Source organism: Lactuca virosa, chromosome 5, assembly GCF_052849685.1.
Source record: "Lactuca virosa cultivar CGN04683 chromosome 5, Lactuca_virosa_CGN04683_v6, whole genome shotgun sequence".
In the NCBI taxonomy this organism is placed as follows: Eukaryota; Viridiplantae; Streptophyta; class Magnoliopsida; order Asterales; family Asteraceae; genus Lactuca; species Lactuca virosa.
In genome coordinates, this window is record NC_136430.1 from 353,493,833 (window position 1) to 353,517,186 (window position 23,354).

At 33.0% G+C, this 23,354-nt stretch overlaps 2 protein-coding genes across 4 annotated transcripts; one reads left to right on the forward strand and one right to left on the reverse strand.

Moving 5' to 3' along the window:
- Positions 1–7,739: 7,739 nt before the first annotated feature.
- Positions 7,740–11,170, forward strand: LOC145117517 (Nucleotidyltransferase family protein). Its single transcript, XM_079053803.1, has 13 exons — positions 7,740–8,263; positions 8,583–8,695; positions 8,776–8,832; positions 9,055–9,150; positions 9,233–9,303; positions 9,394–9,436; positions 9,541–9,621; positions 9,720–9,779; positions 9,889–9,939; positions 10,089–10,186; positions 10,296–10,344; positions 10,430–10,474; positions 10,560–11,170. The coding sequence occupies exons 1-13, from the start codon at positions 7,900–7,902 to the stop codon at positions 10,974–10,976; spliced, it is 1,545 nt and encodes a 514-aa protein (XP_078909929.1). The 5' UTR covers positions 7,740–7,899; the 3' UTR covers positions 10,977–11,170.
- Positions 11,171–14,187: 3,017 nt separating this feature from the next.
- Positions 14,188–17,773, reverse strand: SDE5 (silencing defective 5). 3 transcript variants are annotated; one of them, XM_079052810.1, is made up of 11 exons: positions 17,484–17,773; positions 16,049–16,653; positions 15,910–15,935; positions 15,668–15,819; positions 15,398–15,576; positions 15,229–15,314; positions 15,096–15,152; positions 14,925–14,992; positions 14,732–14,832; positions 14,568–14,638; positions 14,188–14,478 (listed from the first exon to the last, which is right to left on the reverse strand). In XM_079052810.1, coding segments are annotated over exons 1-11 (1,464 nt in total). In that variant the 5' UTR covers positions 17,486–17,773; the 3' UTR covers positions 14,188–14,361. The 3 variants fall into 3 exon arrangements, with proteins under 3 accessions (XP_078908936.1, XP_078908935.1, XP_078908937.1); XM_079052809.1 differs by having other exon boundaries at positions 15,392–15,576; XM_079052811.1 differs by lacking the exon at positions 17,484–17,773 and adding an exon at positions 16,987–17,109 and having other exon boundaries at positions 15,392–15,576.
- Between the last annotated feature and the right edge of the window lie 5,581 nt (positions 17,774–23,354).

The window sequence follows — 23,354 nt, forward strand, 5'->3', positions numbered from 1 at the left end:
GGAGTAGGAGTAGTAACAACCGACTTACCCTTTAGACCACTTTCGGCGGTCTTCAAGAGTCCTTGAAGTTTGCTGAGGGTGACTTCTTCCTTGTTCATGTGATATGTCATGCGGAATTGATCATAACACGATGGCAAGGAGTGCAAAATGGTGTCTATTGCTAACTCCTCAGGGAAGTTCACATTCAGCTTCAGTAAACGGTCCACATACCTTTGCATTTTCTGCATGTGGCCCGTGATGGGTTCACCATCCTTCATTCGGGTTGTTATCATGGAGGAGATTATTTCATATCGCTCTTGACGAGCACTTTGATGGTAGCGGTCCATCAAGTCCTGGTGCATCTCAAAAGGATAATAGTCCTCATAGGACTTTTGGAGCTCGGCTGTCATGGTGGCCATCATGATGCATGCCACTTTCGTAGCATCTCTTTCATGTACCTCATATTCAGCAAGCTCTTCAGGAGTAGCAGTTGGCTCGGGTACCTTCAGCTCCTTGTCGAGAACATATTCTTTGTTCTCATTCCGAGTGACCATCCTGATGTTTCTGATCCAATCTGTAAAGTTGGACCCATCAAAGATGACTCTCCCACAAAGATTCATGAGAGAGAAGAAGCTAGTAGGGTTTGATCCAGAAGCATTGTTATTGGAAGACATCTGAAAAGAATAGGGAATAGATTAGATTAGATATAGAGATAGTCCTTAACAAAACACCTAAATGTAATATTAAGGCTAGGACCCAACACAATATTTTATAACTTAGAAGAGGGATGCCGTAATCTAAGCTATAAGATATTTGAAGGTAGGTGAATGACGATTCACCAATTTCCACCATGAAAAACGAAATATTTAATTAGGTTTTAATTGGTTTAGAAACTCCTAGATTCTTTGAGATTCATTGAACTTTCTTCAATGACATGTTTCAATCTCGAGTGTGCCCTTCAAGTTTTGTGACTGGGATGCCGAGGATCACAAAACAAGGTGTGAAGTAACCATGCAAATTACTTGGTACCCTTAATGTATTACCCCTCAATCGATGTGCCGGTTAACCACACACGCTCCATCGATACTATTATAAACATTAAGTCGCCCTTTACCTACCTTGTTAAGTTCAAGTTAGTGTGCCGGTTAACCACACACGCTCCACTAACGACTTAAACAAAGTGTAAAGTGTAATTTCATGGATTAGCACCTTATTCACATTTTCCTAAAATAACTAAGATTGGGAATTCAATAAAGTTTTGTTACTTTAGTATTATCATTATACTTTTAATGAGAATTTATAAGTCCTTGTCCTACCCGTTCGGCTAACGACCCTCCACCGATCAAGGAAGCGGTGGGTGAGAATTTATAAGTCCTTGTCCTACCAGTTCAGATTTCTGATACTAGATTGTTTTGATAAAACTTTATCAAAATCATACACCTCTCTTAGATAGCTCACATGTGTGTCTAAACAATTTTAGAACTATGAAAAGGGATGCCGTAATCATAGTCTCAATTGTTTAGACCTTTGCCACTTCTCACAAGTCCATGTTAGTGCGTCGGTAAACCACATACGCTCCACTAACGACTTTGAGAATGCAAATATCACAATTGCTATCTAGCTAAAATCTACTTAGTGAAAGTGTTTCCTCACCATCATTTTCATGAATCGGAGAGAAACCTTATGACACTTAGATTTAATAGTGTATGTGTTATTATCCATATGAATTTGTCAAAACCATAATCACAAGACAAGGTTAGTGACAAATCCAAACTCATATTGATTAAACTTGTGCAATCTTAAATTCTTGCCATTTGGCAGCTCAGGTGCCTGCCATTGCTTCCAAGTAGTTGTGCAACCAATTGAGAACTCTCAGAACTCCTATGCAAAGCCAACTTGAATAGGCACAAAAATTTCAACACGATAGGTTATAAACCTCAAGTCGTGTGCTAGTGAAGGACTTTAGGTTTTATTCTTGATTAAGTCTTGAAACTTTCAGGAGCTTTAAGAATCCCACTGTCCTCTTGACATATAAGACTCCCTTGGTCAAATATTCAAGAGATAGTGCAGATTCTTTATCAAGACTAACACTTTACACAATTGGCCTAAGTTGGTCTCTGTTTTATCCAAAACATCACAACTTACCAATTTCAAATGTACAAGAGTAGATAACCTTTTACTCTTACATTTGACTAGTGTTAACAAACCCTCTTTAAGATATGTCACTCAAGTTACAATCTTGGAGTATGAATCTAAGAATTGTTTTGGAACGAAGTATGACTCATCTTTTTGATTTAACCATTTCAACAATTCATGACTCCTCTTCTTGACTTTAGAGGACCAATTGTGATATGGTATCTTAATCATTAAGATGATCATAAACATGATACTAAAGTACTCTCCCATCTTTTCAGATTTGAGAAACTTTTATCTTTCTGCCATAGTTTGATTCTTCTTATTCGTTCTGTCTCACATTGAAACTTCTCTAATGCTACAGACTTATACTTAAACTTATAAGTATAACCATATTTACTGAACTTAAGTAAATCATGACGAATAGTCTTCTTGATCTTTTGTGGTGGACTTGACCAGTGCACAAGAATGTGTACTCGATCCCTTAGTCCTTTCCTTATTCACATAAGGAATTAGTCTTAATTTTCCAAGCTGAAAGTTCTCATTCATCATACTATACAACTTGCATGATTCCAAGTTTCGGTCCAATTGAACCTTGGGTGATGTGAATCTTTCCTTATTTGGTAATATTAGACACTACCACAACCGAAAGAATCAAATCCATTTTTCCAATATTGCTATCAATGGAATCTTATAAGCAACAACTTTTCACAAATGCCATTGTAAGGATACTTAAAATAAATAAAATCAAAACCTTTTTCTTTTATTTTAAAACTTTGCGGAAAAACTTATCCTTACAATCCATATGAAAACCTTGTTGTTATCTATTCCTAAGCAATATAAATATCATAACTCTTAAGTAATAGCCCAAAATTCTGATCACCGAACCATGCGATTGAAATCCATCTTCGCGATCAGAATCAGCATGTACTTAATAGAGTTAGACAATGGACTTTACCTGAAGTAGAGCCAAACTTATTGACTTTAACATCCTTAGGTAAATTTGGCAGCTTCGTAACCAATGCCCCTTCCTTTGGCAATAGTTACCTATGGACCCTTGATAATGGGACTATCTCAGACTTCGCCTCTCTCTTTACCATTGGGTCAACCGAGTTGACTATGGCCGATCCCTTTCCATTGGGAAGAGAGAGCTTTACTGGATATCCAATGTCATCATTGTCAATGTCCATAGCGTTTTAGGAAGTTGATCTTAGCAAATAGATAAGATCATTAAGGGTCTTGTCTTAGTCCGTTTCATAGGATTCCCAAAAGAACTCACTATGTGACTTAGAAAGTAGTTGAGCCACCAACTTTCTCAAGATTTTGACACCCAACTCTCCCGGCTTGTCAATATGTGACTACATCTCCAAGATGTGATCACACCTAGACCTTGCCTTGCCAATAGGGCTTGAGTGACGTTAAACTTTTTATGAACTTGTGGGTTAGGGAGAATAATTGGAGGAGGTGAAAGAAGTATGATATCCATGGGACATCATCTTCATTTAGGAAAGCTTGTTTCAAGAGATTTGGGAAGATCATAAATGTCTAGACCAGACATCTTTTTGGCAGATATTCAAGATAGTTGATTTAAAGTCCTTAATATGACACCCAATATGAAATATTAAGGCTACGACCCAACAAACTATTTTATAACTTAGAAGAGGGATGTTGTAATCCAAGCTATAAAATATTTGAAGGTAGGTGAATGACGATTCACCAATTTCCACCATGAAAAACGAAATAATTTATTAGGTTTAATTTGGATTTGAAAGTCCTAGATCTTTGAGATTCATTGAACTGTTCAAAGGCATGTTTCAATCTCGAGTGTGCCCTTCAGGTTTTGTGACTGGGATGCCGAGGATCACAAAACAAGGTGTGAATAACCATGCAAATATACTTAGTACCCTTAATATTTACCCCTTAATCAGTGTGTCGTTTAACCACACACGCTCCACCGATACTATGATAAATATTAAGTTACCCTTTGCCTACCTTGTTAAGTCCAGGTTAGTGTGCCGGTTAACCACACACGCTCCACTAACGACTTAAGCAAAGTGCAAAGTGTAATTTCATGGGTTAGCACCAAATTCACATTTTCCTAAGTAACTAAGATTGGGTATTAATAAGAGTTTAGTTACTTAGTATTTATCATTAATACTTTTAATGAAAGGAAAATTATAGTCCTTGTCCTACCCGTTCGGCTAACGACCCTCCACCAGTCAAGGAAGCGGTGGGTGAGAGTGGACACCCATTAAACTGCCATTTTATAGGCAGTAACCTTATACCCCCCCTTATAGACCGGCTTCGTGAATGAGGCCTACTAACGGTAAGACTGACTTTACTCTTATACATATATATAAATATTACTAACTTATAATATTATAAAGTATAAGGGTTGAATTTTAACTTTTAAAATTCTAAGGGCTAACTTGGAATTAAAGTATTCATAAGTGAAAACTTTTCAAATTCCAAAACTTGAGGGCAAGTTTTGAAACTATTCAAAACTAATTAATTCCATAACTTATGAGTTTAAAGTAGTTTTAATTAAAAAAAAAAAAAAAAAACTCTTCAAGTTCCATAACTTGAGGACAAGTTATGGAAGACTTTAAACTAATTAATAAAAAAAAAATAACTTTTTTTTATTGTAACTTATGGAGCTAATTAAGGTTACACTTTTTTTTTTAATTTAATGAAGAGACTCTTGAACCTCCATAACTTGAGGACAAGTTATGGAGTCATAAAACCATTTAATTAGAACTAGACTCTTCATTTTGTAACATTTGCCAACTTTTATGAGTTTTATGATTCTTAAATGTGACTTTTCATATAACTTGAGGACAAGTTACAAAAACACACTTTGGAATCAACTCTTAGATTAAAATGGATTGAAAACAACTATTTCACACAACTTTTCTATTAATCTAAGAACCTCATAAGAACAAGATAATTCAAATCATCAATCTTCAAGAAATTAGCATGAACATACAAACTAATACAAATCTTGAAATTATGACAATTATCTTAGAAATTGGATTAGCATGAACATTACCACATCAAAAACAAGTTTATAAGTCCAAAAACATCTTAGGGTAATGTTCCTAGTCCAATTCCAGCCAAAACAATTGAATATATGCATCCAACTCGATTTTTCAGCTACTTTTGCAAGTATAACAAGAAAACAAGCCTAGGCTCTGATACCACTGTTGGGTTATGAGCATTCTAACACTCCTAAGTGTACATGCAACCCTAAATACCTTGGATCTATGTTTTCTCTATTATACATACAATTATGAACATCCAAGGTATTATCCTAATCTAGCATACAAAATAATAAATATAACAAGATAGAATACATACCTCTTTGATGTAGAATGTCTTCATGAAGCTTGAGTGCCTAGTGCCCCAAGTGTGACACCTCAAATGGTTCACACAACACCAAATACACTTGGAATAACTTGAGAGAAACTTGAACACTCCTTGAAATCGTCTAGCCCTCACACTCACACATTAGTGCCCGATTTCTTGAGCCATGGGATTCTTTTATATGGTGGCTATTAGGGTTACACCATGTAACTCATAACTTTACCCATTCCTTATGCTCCATGGATTTTAACCTCCATGGAGTATCCATAGGTCACCTCATGGACTTAGTCCAACATAAGGAATCTTGGATCACAAGCCCACATATATAAGAATGAATGATTTACACAATCAACCCATATATTTAATTAGTCTCCTTTTGATCACTTAATTAATTCCAAATTAATTCTTGATCAATACTAATTAAATAACCTTATTAATATATATTAGAACTTATAATATATTAACCAACCTTAAGTGTTATTTCTCTCATTATAGTCTATCCAAATGCATGATGCCATGCAACCCAAATGGACCATGCCGGGTCGGGTCAAGTCTTACCAATTATAGTTATGGACTTAGACATTAATCCAACAGCCGGGTCGGGTCAAGTACATACCAAATATAGTTATGGACTTAGACACTATATCCAATAGGATTATGGAGAGAGAAAGCGTATAACCATTCCTAAAGATAGAGGGCCCTTAATATAAAAAAAAGAGAAAAGAAGAAACAAAACGAAACGACGCTATCTCGCTAAAACGACTCTATTACATCAGAAACACGTCATGAACCGTTCCCACCAAACGCGTGCCCAGATCTAAGCTAGAATTACTCAGCTACCCTGAGCAAACGCTGACGTCTACTAGCCTAGGGGACTTGTTAACGTATCCCACCGAGAATACGTCAAAAATAGTGGAACCGTCAGTCTGATAGACAATTTGGGCAAAGAGCGGCATATGCCTAACGCCGGGTCCTCGCTCTCGCGATCCCATATTCATTCCTTGGCACCCAAGCGCCAAAGCCAGTGTCAAGACAAAATAGTACCAAGGGCCTCTCAGAGCGACAGGTGTAGCGCTCAGAACATCGCTCCTGGCAACCCTGCACCAATGGCAAATGATTACTCGCGGAGCACGAACTACCAATCAAAGGTCATCTATCCCTGCCAAACCTGAAAAGGTAAAAGATACTGTAGGGGATCTGTCCCCCCGACCACAAGTATAAAAAGTTCCCTTCTCCTCCAAGAGAAGGGATCGAGAAATAAAACCTAAGACACTTGCCTAACACTTTTGCACCTTCTCTCTAAAAGTCAAACTGACTTGATCATTGGAGCTTTGTTCCTGGACTGCCTCCCGGACAAAGACTGACAATCTTGTTTCGTTTGCTGTGATTCTCAGGCCCTTCATTCCATCATTCAAAGAGACGGAGTTAAGCAGGAGACATATCACAACATGAATGAAGGGAGCTTCGTAATATTCGGTTACCATCTTCTATTTCGGATGAGACAATTATAAGTAGAGGTGTGGTTTACTTCTTATTGTCTAACTATGACATTCTGCGATTCGATGTATATTCGGAAGAATATTTAGTGATATCTGCACCTTCTATTATTAATGATTTCAACCCGTATACATCGAGGTTTATCAAGTTTGACGGAAAATTTGGATATTTTTCCATAAGTGGCGATCGTTTGTGGGCTATTTGGGTTTTCATTCAAAATCGGTGGGTTAAAGTAGATGTTAGTAACTACAATGCCGGTTCACATGAATGGTGAGATTATCGAAACAATATCATTTATTTCTTTAAAGGAAATACCATTGAGCATGTCATTCTGACACATATTCTCATGGAGTATTTTCATTTCGTTCAGATTGTGAGACAGTGAGTATGCCAAGTAGAAATATGTGATTGTATATATTTTAATTTGCAATGGAAAACCGTTGTTTTTTCTCATGAAGATATTTAATATTTTATATTACTTTATGATTGAATACTTTTTTTTTAATTTATAGTTTTAATCGTCAACTCATGTCTTATTTTCTTTTATGATATTAATTTTGTTTGATATATGTATCGAAGATTTTTAATAAATTCATTTTAACCCATTAATCAGAGCCGGTCCTGAAAAAGTAAATATTCTCAAAGGCCCAGGACGAACAAGAAAAAAAAGGCCCTTATCTTTATTATAATTTTTTATTTTTAAATAAAAATATATAATAAAAAAAATGTTTCCTTCAAAATGAGAGGTGAGACTAGAGGGGGTTAAACTGTTAAAGACTTAAATCATAATTCGCATGAATTAAGGTTTCTCCAGACATCTTCCCCCATAAACCCTTCCGCCATCTACAACCCTAAAATTTCCCAAACATTCCGACCGCCATTATCGATTACTAAGAAATAATAACCATCTTTCTCGTTGTCTCAGCCATGGAAATTGACGGGTTTCTCTATGAAACCCTATCCCCTCTATCATCCAACGTCGCCGTCCCCACCATCGCATCCACACCGCCGCCGGCTCCCAGTTCCCCTACCCCTAGCGACTCCGAACCGTACCTTGTGCTACGGAATCATATACCCATATCTACGAATTCGACGCCCTTGCCGGAAACTTCCGCTCCTGAATTCTTCTCTCTGGATGTCGATGCCGATGATTGGAGAACTCCGACGCCGCCCCTCAAACGTTCGCGATTGGCCACTTCTTTGCCTGATGAAGAACCCACCAGAAATCTTGAGACCGGTTGGTTTCGTGCCAATTGTCGGTTTAAGAGCCCCATGCTCCAGCTTCACAAAGGTATCTTTCGTCCCTTTTGCTTTAAATTTGTCACATTCTGATTAATTAGGGTCATGCCTTCAATCCAGTACGATTGTTAGAATAGTTAAATGGGTGTCTTTTTTTTTTTTTTTTTCATTCACTCTATTGAATGAGTTCTAATCTTTTCAAGATTAGTTTCTTATTCACATTCAATCTTGTATCAAAATACTGCAAATATAATAGCTTTAATGTTTAATTTCCACGATCTCTGTAACATTTAGTAAGCGTGTGCCATTGTATTAAGTTGATTTGCATCTGATAAAATGTATTAAGTTGATTTGCATCTATTTTTTATCAGAGATCCTGGATTTTTGTGATTTTCTGTCTCCAACTTCTGAAGAGCAAGTATCACGCGACACAGCAGTCGAATCCGTTTCAGATGTTATAAAGTATATCTGGCCTATGTGCAAGGTACATGTGTTCCTAATACAATATGATATCAACAATTCTAGAAAGAGGTGCAATTCTTATATATTATATTTGTTTTACAGGTAGAAATTTTTGGCTCTTTCAAGACAGGGTTGTTCTTACCAAGCAGTGATGTTGACGTAAGTCCATCTATTCTCTTAATAAATTATTCGCATAGATATTCCAAATCAATTGTTCTTGAAGCTGGAATGCAATAGGGTTTTCTTATTATGTTGTTATGCTACTTTCAAACCACTATTCGATTGTTATGTCATGATATGATATGATTATAATCATCCCATGGCATCTTCTTCTCTTTTATGCTGTTTTTGCATTTATGGCTGTATAAAAACTCATTGTAGATGGTGATACTGGACTCACATATTCGAACTCCTCAAATGGGTTTACATGCTCTCTCTAGAGCTTTATCTCAAAGAGGTGTTGCAAAAAAGATTCAGGTAACCCTACATGTCAACACCTCAAGCATTTTTTTTGTCTAATTTATATCAAAATATTACTGAAATTTATTATTTTTATCAGGTGATTGCTAAAGCCCGTGTGCCAATCATTAAATTTGTGGAAAAAAGAAGTGGCATCTCATTTGATGTAAGGTTAGAAATCAAACTCTATTTCTCAAAATTTATATTTTTAAATTAGAGTATTATTGTTCTTTTTTTGAGTATTTGTTTTCTTTTTAACAGTTTTGATATGGAAAATGGACCGAAAGCAGCTGAATATATACAGGTTTGTTTAGGTGTTTAGATAAATATATAAATAAATAATATATAAATAAATCAATAATAGAAATAAAGAAGTAATTCACTTTAGAATTCACATTTTTTTTCTAGGATGCTATATCTAAGTGGCCCCAATTAAGGCCATTATGTTTGATCTTGAAAGTTTTTCTACAACAACGCGAGTTAAATGAGGTATGTGAGTGTGACACTTTTTTTTTTTTTTTCTTTTTATTAATAAATAATAATCTTTTTCTCTAAATGTTTTCATTAATTAAATTTTATTAGTGCAGGTGTATTCAGGTGGGATTGGTTCTTATGCACTTCTAGCTATGCTAATAGCAATGTTGCGGGTACATATTTAAAAGTACTTACTACATGGGTACTTTTAAAAAAAAAAATTCTAAATATGTGCAATTTTTTACATTATTCTCATTGAAATTTTCCTCTTATGTAATACAGAATTCACTTGATTCTCATGCTTCTCCAGAACATAATCTTGGAGTTCTTTTGGTATGATTTTTTTTCCTTTTCCATATGATGTCGTATGCATATTTTCTTTAAAATTATGAAATTATATCGCAACATTGGTATAAATTGACTTTTTTTTTTTTTAATTAAAAAAGTTCACTAAGAATCTGCTCTGTTTTATTTGAAAGTAGGTTACTTTTTTTGATATGTATGGGCGCAAGTTGAATACATCTGATGTTGGCATATCTTGCAATGATGGAGGAACCTTTTTTTCTAAAAAGAGCAAAGGGTACGAAAATTCTCTTCTTTCCTTTTTATTTTTTTATTTTTTTTAATTTCAGTTTACATTACTTGATTTTTTTAAGTTTACTGATAATCTTTCTGACTTTTGTACTTAGATTCCTAAACGCAAACAGGCGATCACTACTTGCTATCCAGGATCCACAGGCAATATATCTATCTATCTGCCGAATTACCTTTTTACCCTTTTTATGAAGTTTAATTAATGTGGTTTTTGTGTTTTTGATAATAGGCTCCGGATAATGATATAGGAAAAAATTCCTTCAACTATTTCCAGGTTAGTAAGTAGTAGATGTAGTGATGATAAGTGTTTTGAATTGAGTGTTGATAAAATGTCTAAAATACCCTTGGTGTGCACACAGATAAAATCAGCTTTTGGAATGGCATGTGCGACTTTGACAAACACAAAACTGATAATGAGTCTAGGCCCCAACAGGAGCATTCTGGGCACCATTATAAGACCAGATAAAGTTTTGTTGGAGAGAAAAGGAGGTTTGAATGGTGATGTGACATTTACCAATTTACTCCCTGGAGCAGGGGACCCGTTGGAGAAAGACTTTGTGGAACATGAGGGGCTTTTTTGTAATTGGAATGTAGACGATGAGGAAGAGCCATTGCCTCGTGGAAAGGGGATTCTTATCAGTGATGATGATGATGATGATGTTGCTGCAGGGTCTACTTCTAAGAAGAAGTCAAAGAGAGGGGTCAAACTGTATAAATCGGCTAAAGTCAAAGTCAAAAAGTTGAAGAAGAGAAAGAGAGCCTCATCAGAGGCCTGAATTGAAAATTTATTTCATGAATGGAGATTCGTTTGTTTGTTTGTTTGTTCACTTGAAAATGAGGTAGGTATTTGAAAGCTTTAGAATTGATGCACAAAAGCTTTCGTAGGAGAATGTTAAAATTTTGTATTTTTTATTGCTAATTTTGTGATATTTATAAGCTGTTGATCCACGAGGACAACTACTCATGCAAATAGCGGTTTTTTGTCTTGTTCAAGATTTTAAGCTTATTCTAACCAAAATATTTCCAACCATGCACCCTACCCTATCAAACAATACTCACTTGCTGCCACACACACACTCAAGAAAAGATGCACTTCCTAAATTACAACATTATAAAAAACTTGTAATTTTATTACATTTTACTATCCATTTCAACTAGGTTAGACCTAAGGATGCTACTGATTTTCATGATCGAGTGTGTGTGTGTGAATTTTGTAATGTAAATTCACGTTGTTCATCTTTGAATTTATATAATATATGTGACTCGTTTGTTTCAATGATATTTGCAACAACCAATTTATTAATCCTGTTTAAGAAAAACCATTTTCAATCCGAGTCATTATGTAATGCACTATAGAAATATCATTTTGATCATCTCTTTTGAAATTGTAGTTGGTGTAAGTTGAACAATATAACTAATGCCTTTTATACCTCTTAAACAATCTTGAATGGCTGCTTTTGATCAATCATGAAAATTGCTTTGAAACAGAGTGGCAAACCTAGAATAAAAAACTATCTGGTTCCCTAACTAGGTTCAGCTAGGCCTGTAGTACAAGCATGGTTTTGATAACCAGATCAGCCAGTTCAACCAGTTGAACCGGAAACCAATCAGGTTACCGGTTTCTTTTTTTTCTTTTTCAATCTCAAACACACTTGTTAGTAAACTAGTGCGAACCCGTCGGTTTGCCAAAAAAACTAGATTCAACCAACCGTTTAGATCATTCGAAAACCGGATTTTATAAATATATGTATTAAATTTTTAAAAACAACTACAAAAGCCAATTTAGAATAACAAGGCACCCTGGCTAATTGGCTTTTAACTCGTTAGATGAGTCATAACTGTCAAACACAAATGTATTCAGCCCCACCCTAGAGGGTGTGCCAGAGGCGACTGTCTAGGCTTCATCTTTTATAGGGGCCCAAATTTTTTAGAAGCTAGTATAATTAATTTTATTTCAATTATTGAGTTATTATAAAAAACTTGATAAAATTTGTGTATTTTAAAGACATTTTTCCTCGTCCCGGGCCCAAAATATGTTTGAAATGACCCTGAATATACTTCAAAGTACTCTCATATTGCTATTTATAAAACATCTTCCACCTATTTCATTTAGTTGCTCGATGTGGGACTGGGACTAACTATATGTCTTAAATATATACAAAGGAATTTTCCAAACATATTCCTTCTTTATTTTAACTAATATACTTTTTTTCTTAATTTTTACTTCCAACACAAGGTAGGTCCTTTGATTTTTGTGAGATAGTTCCTAAGTTTTTGGTTATAGTCTCTAGTAATTGTTGAAAATTTAGGTGGGTCAAAGAACTCACCTTCCCATATAATAAACTCGCCCTTACAAACAATGTGATTATATAGGAAAAAACATTTTAGCTCCATAACCAGTTACAATCCAGATCAATATCACCAAAATTTTGTTTGTTCAATTTGTAAAAAGAACCCCGATTTTAAAATCTGGTATATATGCAACCTCTATAGGTATGGTCGTGGTGCTATATCAATCCAAATTTTGGGTTGCGGATCCTAAAATATTCCTACTAAAAGTACATGTGATAAACAAGCATTAGATTTGAAATATCACATTTCAAAAATGTTATCTTAAAATCAGAGTTGTATTTTTGAGATTTTATTTCTTTTGAAAAAAAAATTGTTTTCAGAAAAGTAAACGTCATAAAAACCAATGATTATTTCCGTCATATTTCAAGGAAAATCATAAAAACCATTATACTTTCTAATGTCATATACTTCAAGAAAGAAGTAACCATCATAAAGATAACTTCCAATGTCATATTTTATAAAAGAAGTAAGCATCATAAAAACAATAATAATTTCCAATGTCATATTTCAAGAAAAAATAAACATCATACAAACAAATATAATATTCAATGACACATTTCAAGAAAAAGTAAGCATCATAAAATCAATGTTAATTTTCAATGTCATATTTCAAGAAAGAAGTAACTGTCACAAAGATAATTTTTAATGTCACATTTCATGAAAGAAGTAAACATCATAACAGCAATGACGATTTCCAATTTCAAATTTCAAGAATGAAGTAAACATCTAAAAATGATGAATTCCGGAGAAAAAAAAAACTTTAGTCTAATCTTTGTCAAAAAAAAAAAAAGCTAAAATTATGAAAAAAACCCGAACCATTGAAATCTCATGTAGCTCTTATTAGACGATTTGAGCTTATGGTTTGAGATTTCAACGTGGATCAAGCCCATGAGCCCATAATATTTAAAGTTGAATAAAAAAGTATCATTACTTTTATATTTTCAACTGAGAGTCGAACAAAACCTCAATAATATTTATGCAACGGTGTTTAATGTTTATGAAACCATCTAACTCTAATCTCGGATGAGTTAGAGGAACTCATCTGTGACTAATCTAACTAATCTGAGATCTCCATTATTAATACATAACCTTATATATCATGGAGCTAACAACTAACTAGGAGGTATTGGGTTCAATCCCAGAAAAAGGAGAAAAATATATAGTTATTTGCTGTTTCAAAAAATAAAATAAAATAAAATAAAAAAATAAAAATAAAAATAAAATAAAATAATTGTAGATAAGATCTTCTTCGATTTCCTTTAACTTTAAATAAGAACATACAAAAATACTAACACATAATCTATACAAATATTTATCTACAATTATCCAACTAAATTTTAAATGTATACTAGAAAATTGAAAAATGAAATGTCTCCGTCGGCCATAAGAGATTCTTTGCTCGATTCTAAACTTAAAATATAAAAATGAAGTTATTTTTTTTAACCTTAAAAATATGGGCTCATGGGCTCGGCTGATAATGAAATTGCAACCGATTAACTGAAACCTCAACCTTAACGTAGCCCAAAAAGGGTCCTCTATGATTTCAATGGTTGGTTGAGTCATTTTTTAAAAACTTTTAGGCTATATTTTTGAAAAATAATTAAAAAATTAGACTAAATTTGCAAAATTAATAAGTAATAAAATGTTAGCAGTTTGCTCCTCTGCTACAAGCATTCTTTCATAATAAAGGGGAGACTAACCAACAAGCATCTCCCTCACATTTACAACTTTCTAGTCTTGTGGACACCAAAAGTTCAATATTATTTGGGAGTTTATCTATTATAAAATAAAAGGTAACGGATCAGACTGCTAATGTTTGTTGAAACTTAATCGTTTTGGATTAACGACATCAACCCTAACAGCCATTGTTTGACCATCCTCTTCATCACTCCAACTTATTCCATCCCTTTCTAGTAGCTTAGATATCTACCACATATACATACAAAATCAACAAAAAAAAAAAAAAAATCCACAAATTTAAAACAAACAAAAGCCATGTGAAAGAGTATTCTTACCAAACGTTTACGCGCATTTGGTTTGGTATTATCATCACTTGTCCCAACTTTCACTTTCAGATAACGTATAGCTGCAAAGCACCACCAAACATTCATCACTATTGTATTGATTCACATTATTTCCAAAAAAAAAAAAAAAAAAAAGGAAAAAGGTCCCCCCCTACATGGTATGCCACACATAGATTTTAATTGTGCTTTCATCAGACGAATAGCTTCTTTTGGATCATACATATTTAAATCAATAGAAATCGCCTCCCCATCATTTCTGCAACCATAAACAATAACACATCAAAATTCAAGTCTTCCATTACATTTCCATCATAAAATCAATATTAAAAAAAATCTTTTATTGTTTACCTAGGTTCAGTTAGCATTTTGCCAGACATCTCGTTTGCCTCACGAGCCTTGTCCATATAGAAGTGTCCCTACACATATGCATGGCCCACCATATGTTAGCCAAATTAATATACTGACAACACAAATGCTAAATAAATGTCACATTAAATAACAAAAAACACTTCAAGCTACCTGTTTAACAAACTTTTTTGCAAGCTCATAGTCACCTTTGGCATACGCCTCAGCACCCTGTCATACATTAATTAAAAGATGATAAATGAGATATTACAATATTAGTAAAGAGTTTAAATTTTTTGCTGCTTACAGCTCTATAGTATTTTTTCATTGTGACCCAATGCTCCAATGCAGCTTCTCTTAGCATCTCATAGTTGTCTTCAGTTTCTTCATTTCCTGTTTCAAAATAATAAGCATAAGTTGTAAAATATGATTTATTATAGAATGAGAACATTGCAGGTGGGTTCCTCTACCATCACCATTATTAGCTTCTTTTTCTACAATTGGAGACTTGAATATTGTTACTGGCTCTTCTAAAGGTCCAGTAACTACACCATATTTTCTTGTCCTTGGTTCTCTTCTTGGACGTATAGGAATAGCTCCTGTTTCAACTCCAGAAGTAAATAGTTTTCCCAATATTTCCTTTTCAAGATTTGACCTGAAAAAACCAAAAAAAAAAAAACATGATTCTCTCAATCAACAATTGGGTATCATATTATCATACACACCCCAAACCCAAAGCTTCATACCTTCCTGCAGAATCACTGAATTGCAGTTTCTCTTCAGACTTAATTTCCAAATCTTGAAAGTCTTTACATGTTTGGTCAAGGTCAACCATGCTTGAAGTGGCATTTCCCAAATCCAAAGTGGGGGCTGACATGTTCATTAGTTTCTCCATGCTCTGTATTAGCAAATCAGGGTTAAAACGTAAAAGAATCATGGCATGTTTAAACAAAAACTTAGAATGTTAATTGATAAATAGAAAACTTACCTCTTGCACATCATACCCACAACCACCTGGAATTATAAAAAAAAAAAAACACATCCAACAATAAAAAGATTAGGATAAAGGTGTTTGGTTATAAGTATGGAAATTTGAATGATAATTGATCATGTTCTAAGTTTCTTACCAACAACCTGTTTGATTACATCCATGTCTAGTTGGAAGCCATCTCCAAGCATCTTAAGCAGAAAGAGCTCAATATCCTTATTCATAGTTTCAGTTTTTACATTATCTGGTTTTGATTTCTCAACCCATATCTGGGATGCAGGAATCTCATTTGACATTAACTTCACTGGTTTGGTAATTTCACGGGGTTCTTTAGTTAAAGGCCTTGACCTTCCATAATCAGCACCAATTCTGCCTGAAACTGTACCCATTGATATGCCAGAGTTTCTTGTTTTAGGTCGATAAAGAACCTTTGGAGGCTCATTCATTATTCCCAATCTTGCATAATCAGAACCATTTACACCAGAAACTGTACCCACACAAGTATCAGCAGGTGTAGTAGTACTGATCAAATCATCAGCTGAAATGTGTAAATCATTGCTGGAAGAGCTTCCAAGCATACTACAAAGTATTTCATTAGCTTTATTTATGTCACCCCCTGCTTGGCAATAAGCAGATGCCATGTCATCTGGAGATATCTTTGAACCAAAAACTTCAAGCAACCATTCCAAGTTCTTCTCATCGTCATTGGAAAAAGATATGCCAGAAGATCCTTTCATCCTTGTCCTTCAAGTCATAAACAAGGATTAATCATCATCATTAACAGTTAAAAAAACAGAATGTCAAAAATATGAGTAAACAACTTAAATCTATATGGGGATTGAAATATTCCTTCTAAGTATCCGAAACTAGTCATTAGATATTCAAATACCATTAAGGGAAACTATAATTGTTCCATCCTCCTAGATCTACCTTAGATTATGCACACATACAGGACACCTTCTCATTTCCAATCATTTTATCTTGTTGTGTTCACTCAATAACAGTCAACAGATATATCATATTTCACAATCTATAAGTTATGTTGGAAAATTTATTTTTGCCAGAGGGAGTAATTACCTGTTAAAAGCAGCAATATCTTTGATAAATAAGCATAATGTACATATAAGCAATCAATACGCATACTCACAACTACATGAACTACTGATGTTCTTGAGCAATTTTCACAAGCCGAAGTAGTTTGGCTCAATTACTTGCCTGAAAAACATTATAAAACCTAATAGCTAAACTAACTTAGTTTTTTCGGTGGAACATTTTATAGAAATAAACATAGAGAGGAAGACAACTAAACAGATCAAAAAGTAAGAAATGACCTATCGACGCAGCGACAAACACACTCAAAACTGTCTCCTCTTAAAAAGCGAACACAAAAATCAAAAATCGACTCACCTAGGGCAAATTCCGCATATGCACAAGTGAATGTATACAAAAATAAAATAATGCTACTGAAGTATTACATACCAACACGCAAAGCATCGGCTAAGTGGAATTATCAGTGATAAAAAGAAAAAGTACGATTCATATAATAACAGATTAGAACGCTTGGATCTACATACATAGCGTAACGGATAATTGAGGCGTTTCTTGACAAACGTCCAGGTGTTTGTTTGTTGATTGATTTCTCTTCAGTAATCGGTCGGCGTCTTCTTGCAGCGATTGTTTCTTAAGCGATGATGGTGATAAGGTTGCCGATGGCGGAGTTTTGCAAGAAAATGATCGAAAATATAGGGTGGTGAGTACTCTAGTGTGTTTGTTTCGATTAAGCAGGGAACGCGGAAACACACTCCTTCCCTGAGAAACTTCTCTTTCCCAAGAGAACAGAAGGTGATCAAAGTGCTAAAAAATGGGTCATTAGGTATTTATAGGGTGTGTTTGCATTGGTAAAAGATAGGTCAACATTATCAAATATCGTGTCTTTTTGGATTTTTAGATAGGGAAGGATGGATCGAATACTATTTGGGTCTGGGTTTTGGATCCGATAATTACGATTTTACAAATTCTATATTTTTTTGATGTCTATTTAAACTTGTACTTTTTAATTGTTTAAAGATCAAATATAACCAATTTCATATTAATCATAATTTAATAATAATTACTAATAATTACGAACGATACATTATACTTATTTGGATTAATGCAATTTGAGAGACTATTAATTTATTCTACAAAGATATCTCTTTAACAAAAATAATATATATAAGTGGTGGATCTGATGTTCAAACTATAAACTAATAAACAATAAAGACAAAAGGTGACTAGGGTTTTGTTATTAAGTAAAAGTATATATACAAAGAAAAAAAAATCTAACGATAAATAGGAAAGTTATCTACTGTTGGCTTAGTTAAAGGAATAAGTAAAAGTCCAAAACAAAATAAGCCTGTAAGTTTATTAGACTAACAACCTCCTCAAACTCATAATGCGACAACAATAAACATTAAGAGTTCGTCAGACAAAAAAAAAAAAAAAAACAAATCCTTTGAAAACATATCAACAATTTGCAAGGTTGATGGAACATGTGGTAGAAAGGTAGTCCAGTACTAAAGGTGATGAATAATGAAATGACAATCAATCTCAATATGTTTCGTTCACTCATGAAAAAACCAAATTCTTAGCAGTCAATATCACATTATTGTTGTCAAAGTGCAAGGGGTAGGCTGCGAAATGTCCAACACCCATATATACAAGAAGCCAAAAAAAAACCAAACAATCTCACAAGTGGTGACAACCATAGCTCGATATTCACCCTCTATTAAAGATTGAGAGACAACATCATGTTTCTTACTCTTCCATGAAATCAAGGAATCTCCAAGAAAGATACAAAAGCTAGTGGTGAATTTGTGATCACAATCCCAATCAACATCACTATAAGCACAAAGCTCAAGAGAGGACGTGGAAGGAAACACAAGGCTACATAACTGAGTGCCTCGTAGATATCTCAAGATATGAAGAACAACTCCTTAATAAATAGTAGAACTGACTAACCACAAAACTACATGAGTTATGTCTAGTCGGGTGACAATAAGATAAATCAAACTCCTCATAATAGTTTGATGTAGACTTAGATATGATAAGGGGATACCATCAGTTAGTGAATATCGGACATTAGTCTCCAGAGGGTATTAACTGTCCTGTTGTCAGAGAGACGTGAACATTCAAACAGATCAGAAATATACTTTGTCTGAGACAAAAGATAACCCTTTATAGATTATGCAACTTCAATCGATAAGAAATAACACAATAAGCCTACGTCTTTAAAAGCGATAAGCCAAATCACATTTCAAAAACTCTATACCATCATGGTCATTAGCAGTGATAATTATGTCATCAACATATAATGATAGAAGAATTCGACACGCACTTGTACATCAAACAAATAAAGTTGAATCATGATTACTATGAGCAGTGTTACAGAGATCGGCCTAATCGGCCGATTAATCGGCGATTAATCGCTAATCGGACCTCCACCGATGAGATTTATTACTAATCGGTCACTATAATCGGGTTTGGTTAATACAGGTTAAAGTCGGATTTAATCGGACCTAATCAGGCCTATCGGACCTAATCGGACTCAATCGGACCTAATCGGGTCTGGTCAACGCAGGTCAAAGTCGGACCTAATCGGCCCTAATCAGACCTAATCGCCGATTAATCGCTTTTTTGTAGGATTAAAATTAGATTTATAAATTTTTGAAAATTTTTCTTAATAATTAATGGTCCCCGATTAATCCCCGCCTAGACGATTAATCCCTAATCGCTAGTCCACCGATTAGCGATTTCTGCAACCATGACTATGAGTAAAACCAATCGAAATAATCACAGTAAAAAATTTCTCAAACCAAACACGAGGGGCTTGTTTGAGACCATACAAAGCTTTCTGAAACCGACAAACGTCACCTGGATGGTGAGTAATACATAGGGGATGAGACATCTACACTTCCTCGTGAAGATCATCATTCACGAATACATTCTTAACATCTATTTAGAAGATCTTCCATTGACGAATAGAATAAACAACAATCAGAGTGCGAATGGTCGTCATTTTTGCAACGGGAGCAAAAGTCTCCTCATATTCCATACCATATTTTTGCGAATTGCAACAAGTCTGACCTTATAACGTTTAACAAACCTATCAGAATTGTTTTTGATCTTGTATACCCAACAACAACCAATCTTATGCTTTCCGAGTGGGAGCAAAACCAGATCCAACATATGAGTCCGATAAAGATCCGTAAACTCCTCAACCATAACATTTTGCCAAAGAGGATAAAAACATCTTTGTAGGACTTCGGTTTCAGAGAGATACTGTATATTGGCAATAAAAGACGCAAATGTTGGCGAGTAAGAAGAATATGCAAAATTTGCGAGCCTGATGGTCTTACGAGTATGAGCAAACCTCTTATTATTTGAATTGTTTAATTATTATTTATTTTATTTATTTATTTTATTTATTTTTATATTTATATTTATTTGATTTCACAATATATTTTGTTTTTCACTATAACAAACAAAAACTTTTAAGTCAATTTTGAGGATGTTATATTGTTAAAATTCCATATTGAAAAAAAGTTCTCTGAGTTCCTTCTGTAAATGTACTTCTCTATTAAACTTATATATATATATATATATATATATATATATATATATATATATATATATATATATATATATATATATACACTAGTCGAATAATCGCGCGTTGCGCAGAATGCAACAATATATTTGAAATATGTTTTTTAAATATATCAATGACGTTGTTGTTAGCTTTTATATAATAAATCTTATAATAAGTTGGTGTAAACATTGTTTGTTTTGATTTATATGATTATGTAGACATCTTTTAAAATTTTATAATCTCAATTGTCTCAATGGTCTCTATCTGCGAGTTACTCATGAATAAAATTATATATAATATGGTTTAATGATATTTATAGTTGTTGTTATGATTAATTAACTTTAAAAAGTTTATTTGCTTTAGATTTTAATTTCTATAATTGTAATTATCTAAAACATCAAACATTGTTTTTGTTTTTAAATTTAACAATATAATTTTTGTTTATAATGTTACTTTTAACTATTGTTGTTGTAAGTTATTTAAAATAACGTATTTGGAAACTCTTAATTATTTTAATTTGATTTCAGAAATTTAACTTTTTTAAAATTTATTTGATGAATATTGTTAGTTTCTTTGATTGTAACTATTTAAAACAACATTGTTTTTGTTTTTAAATATAACATTATAATTTTTTATATAATATTATTTTTAACTATTTTTATTGTAAGTTATTTTAAGCTACTTATTTGAAAATTCTTAATGATTATAAAAAATAGTTTCATGGTTTTGTTTTGTTAATTTCAGATTACAATTTAGGTTTAACACTATAATTTATAACTTTTAACTATTTATAAAAAAATCTCTTGATTTTTTTCAAGTTTAACTGAAATTTTGATTTAAGTTAATCGTTTATCATTATATTGAAATTCATAATTTAATTAATTTGCGTAAAATCATAAATTATACAAAAATTGTGACTTCAAAATGACAATTGATCACATACAACAACATATCTAAACTAATAAGTTAACTATAATATGTTAAAAAAACTAAAGTCAAAATTTTATAAATAGAAGTAAAATATGATATTTTAATATTGTAGTTTAGTTAATTTATTATTAGAATTCAGTTTTTATATTAATTTAACACTATTAACCAATTTATAATAATTATTAGAAAGAAATTGAAAAATAATGGCGGTTTCAAATGCATGTGGTGCAAGTAAAAATGCATCTTTTATATATATATATATATATATATATATATATATATATATATATATATATATATTATTTATTATATAAACAATGTATTAGGTTGTATAGAAGCTTGAGATATGAAAATTTCAATATATGTCGACTTTTTTAAAGTGATCGATTCTTTTTCCTTTTTCATTCATATTTTACCATTATATTTTGTTTCTTTCATCTACATCCTTTCCTTTTTTTAGACCCCAGCATCTATTTATGCTTTTCGATATAAACTATGTAACGACAAATATAAATTTTGAATAAATTACCATATTTTTTGCAAGAACTAGCTACAAGTTTGTAGCCCATAAGAAGCTGATATAACTTGTACCAAAGCTTGTGTATAAGTGTTTGATAAATTCGTTAGAACCTTTTAAAAATATAAAATTACATAAGTTAAAATCTCTGAAAAATTAAAAACATTTTAGAACTTAAACTTTTAGTTTAGACAAAATGTCATAACTCAAAAGCTCATTCAAGTAGTTTACCATACAAAGTTTCTATTTTTTCTTTAATTCGATTTTTTTTTTATAAACTAAAAGCTAAAAACGCTTAAAAGGAATTAAAAATTAAAAGCTTTATGTCAAAAACACACTAATTCTCGATATATTTATAAATAAGAGTTTTTTTTAATAATAGATATTTTTTCATTAAGAAGAGATAAGTACATTATAAAGGGAATAAAATAGGGTGGACAAAATGGATGTAACATAGGCCAAACTATATATCATTTATATACATTAACATTACGTCGAAGTTTTATTCAAATAAATTGTCCAAATGTTCACATTGGACCAAAACTCATAAATAAAAGATGATGGAAGCCTTTTGTAAAGACATTGACATACTGAGAACTAGAGATAACATGGAGAAATTATGTCCCAAAATAGCCTAATCATGGGCGCAGTGGATGTCTATCTCAATGTGCATTATTCGCTAAAGATAATCCGGATTGGTAGACATATAAATGTCAATGACATTGTCACATTAAACGATCGTTGCTATGGTAGGTAATATTGGTAATTTCTGGTTCTACCCTTCCATACATGATGAGGTGTAGGAAGGATATTTCCTTGGGCAACAAGGAGACTTAAGAAGACATTTAGGGATCAAGCAAATCGGTTTCTTAGGGAACAAGCATGTATTATATATATGACAAGTTTGTATTCAAGTAGGAAACAAACTAAGATCCTATTATCAGCTATATCTACATCGAAACATGTATGTTTCGATCATCAGAAAAGTGAGAGCAAGAGAGGAAAGATTGTAATTAGTTTTGAGTTATTTTTTTGAATTAAAATAAGAGTTTAGCCCTTTCATTATTGTGTTCGTATTTTTTGTTCATCAATTATTCTTTCAGTTGGTATCAAAGTGTCTAAAAAGCACCAATCATGACTGGATCGGCCGATCCAGGTACCATCGGTACAAAGGATAGTTCGTCCTTTTCATTCCATGTTCCGATGTTGTCTGCAACAAATTACACTGTGCGGGCGATTCACATGAAGGTGATCTTAAACGTGATGGTTTTTAGACATTACAAAACAAACTTAAATCCTTAGGTATGCATGCAACCTAAAACAAAAGATTTATATTTTCTCTATTGAACTTATAACTATGAACATCAA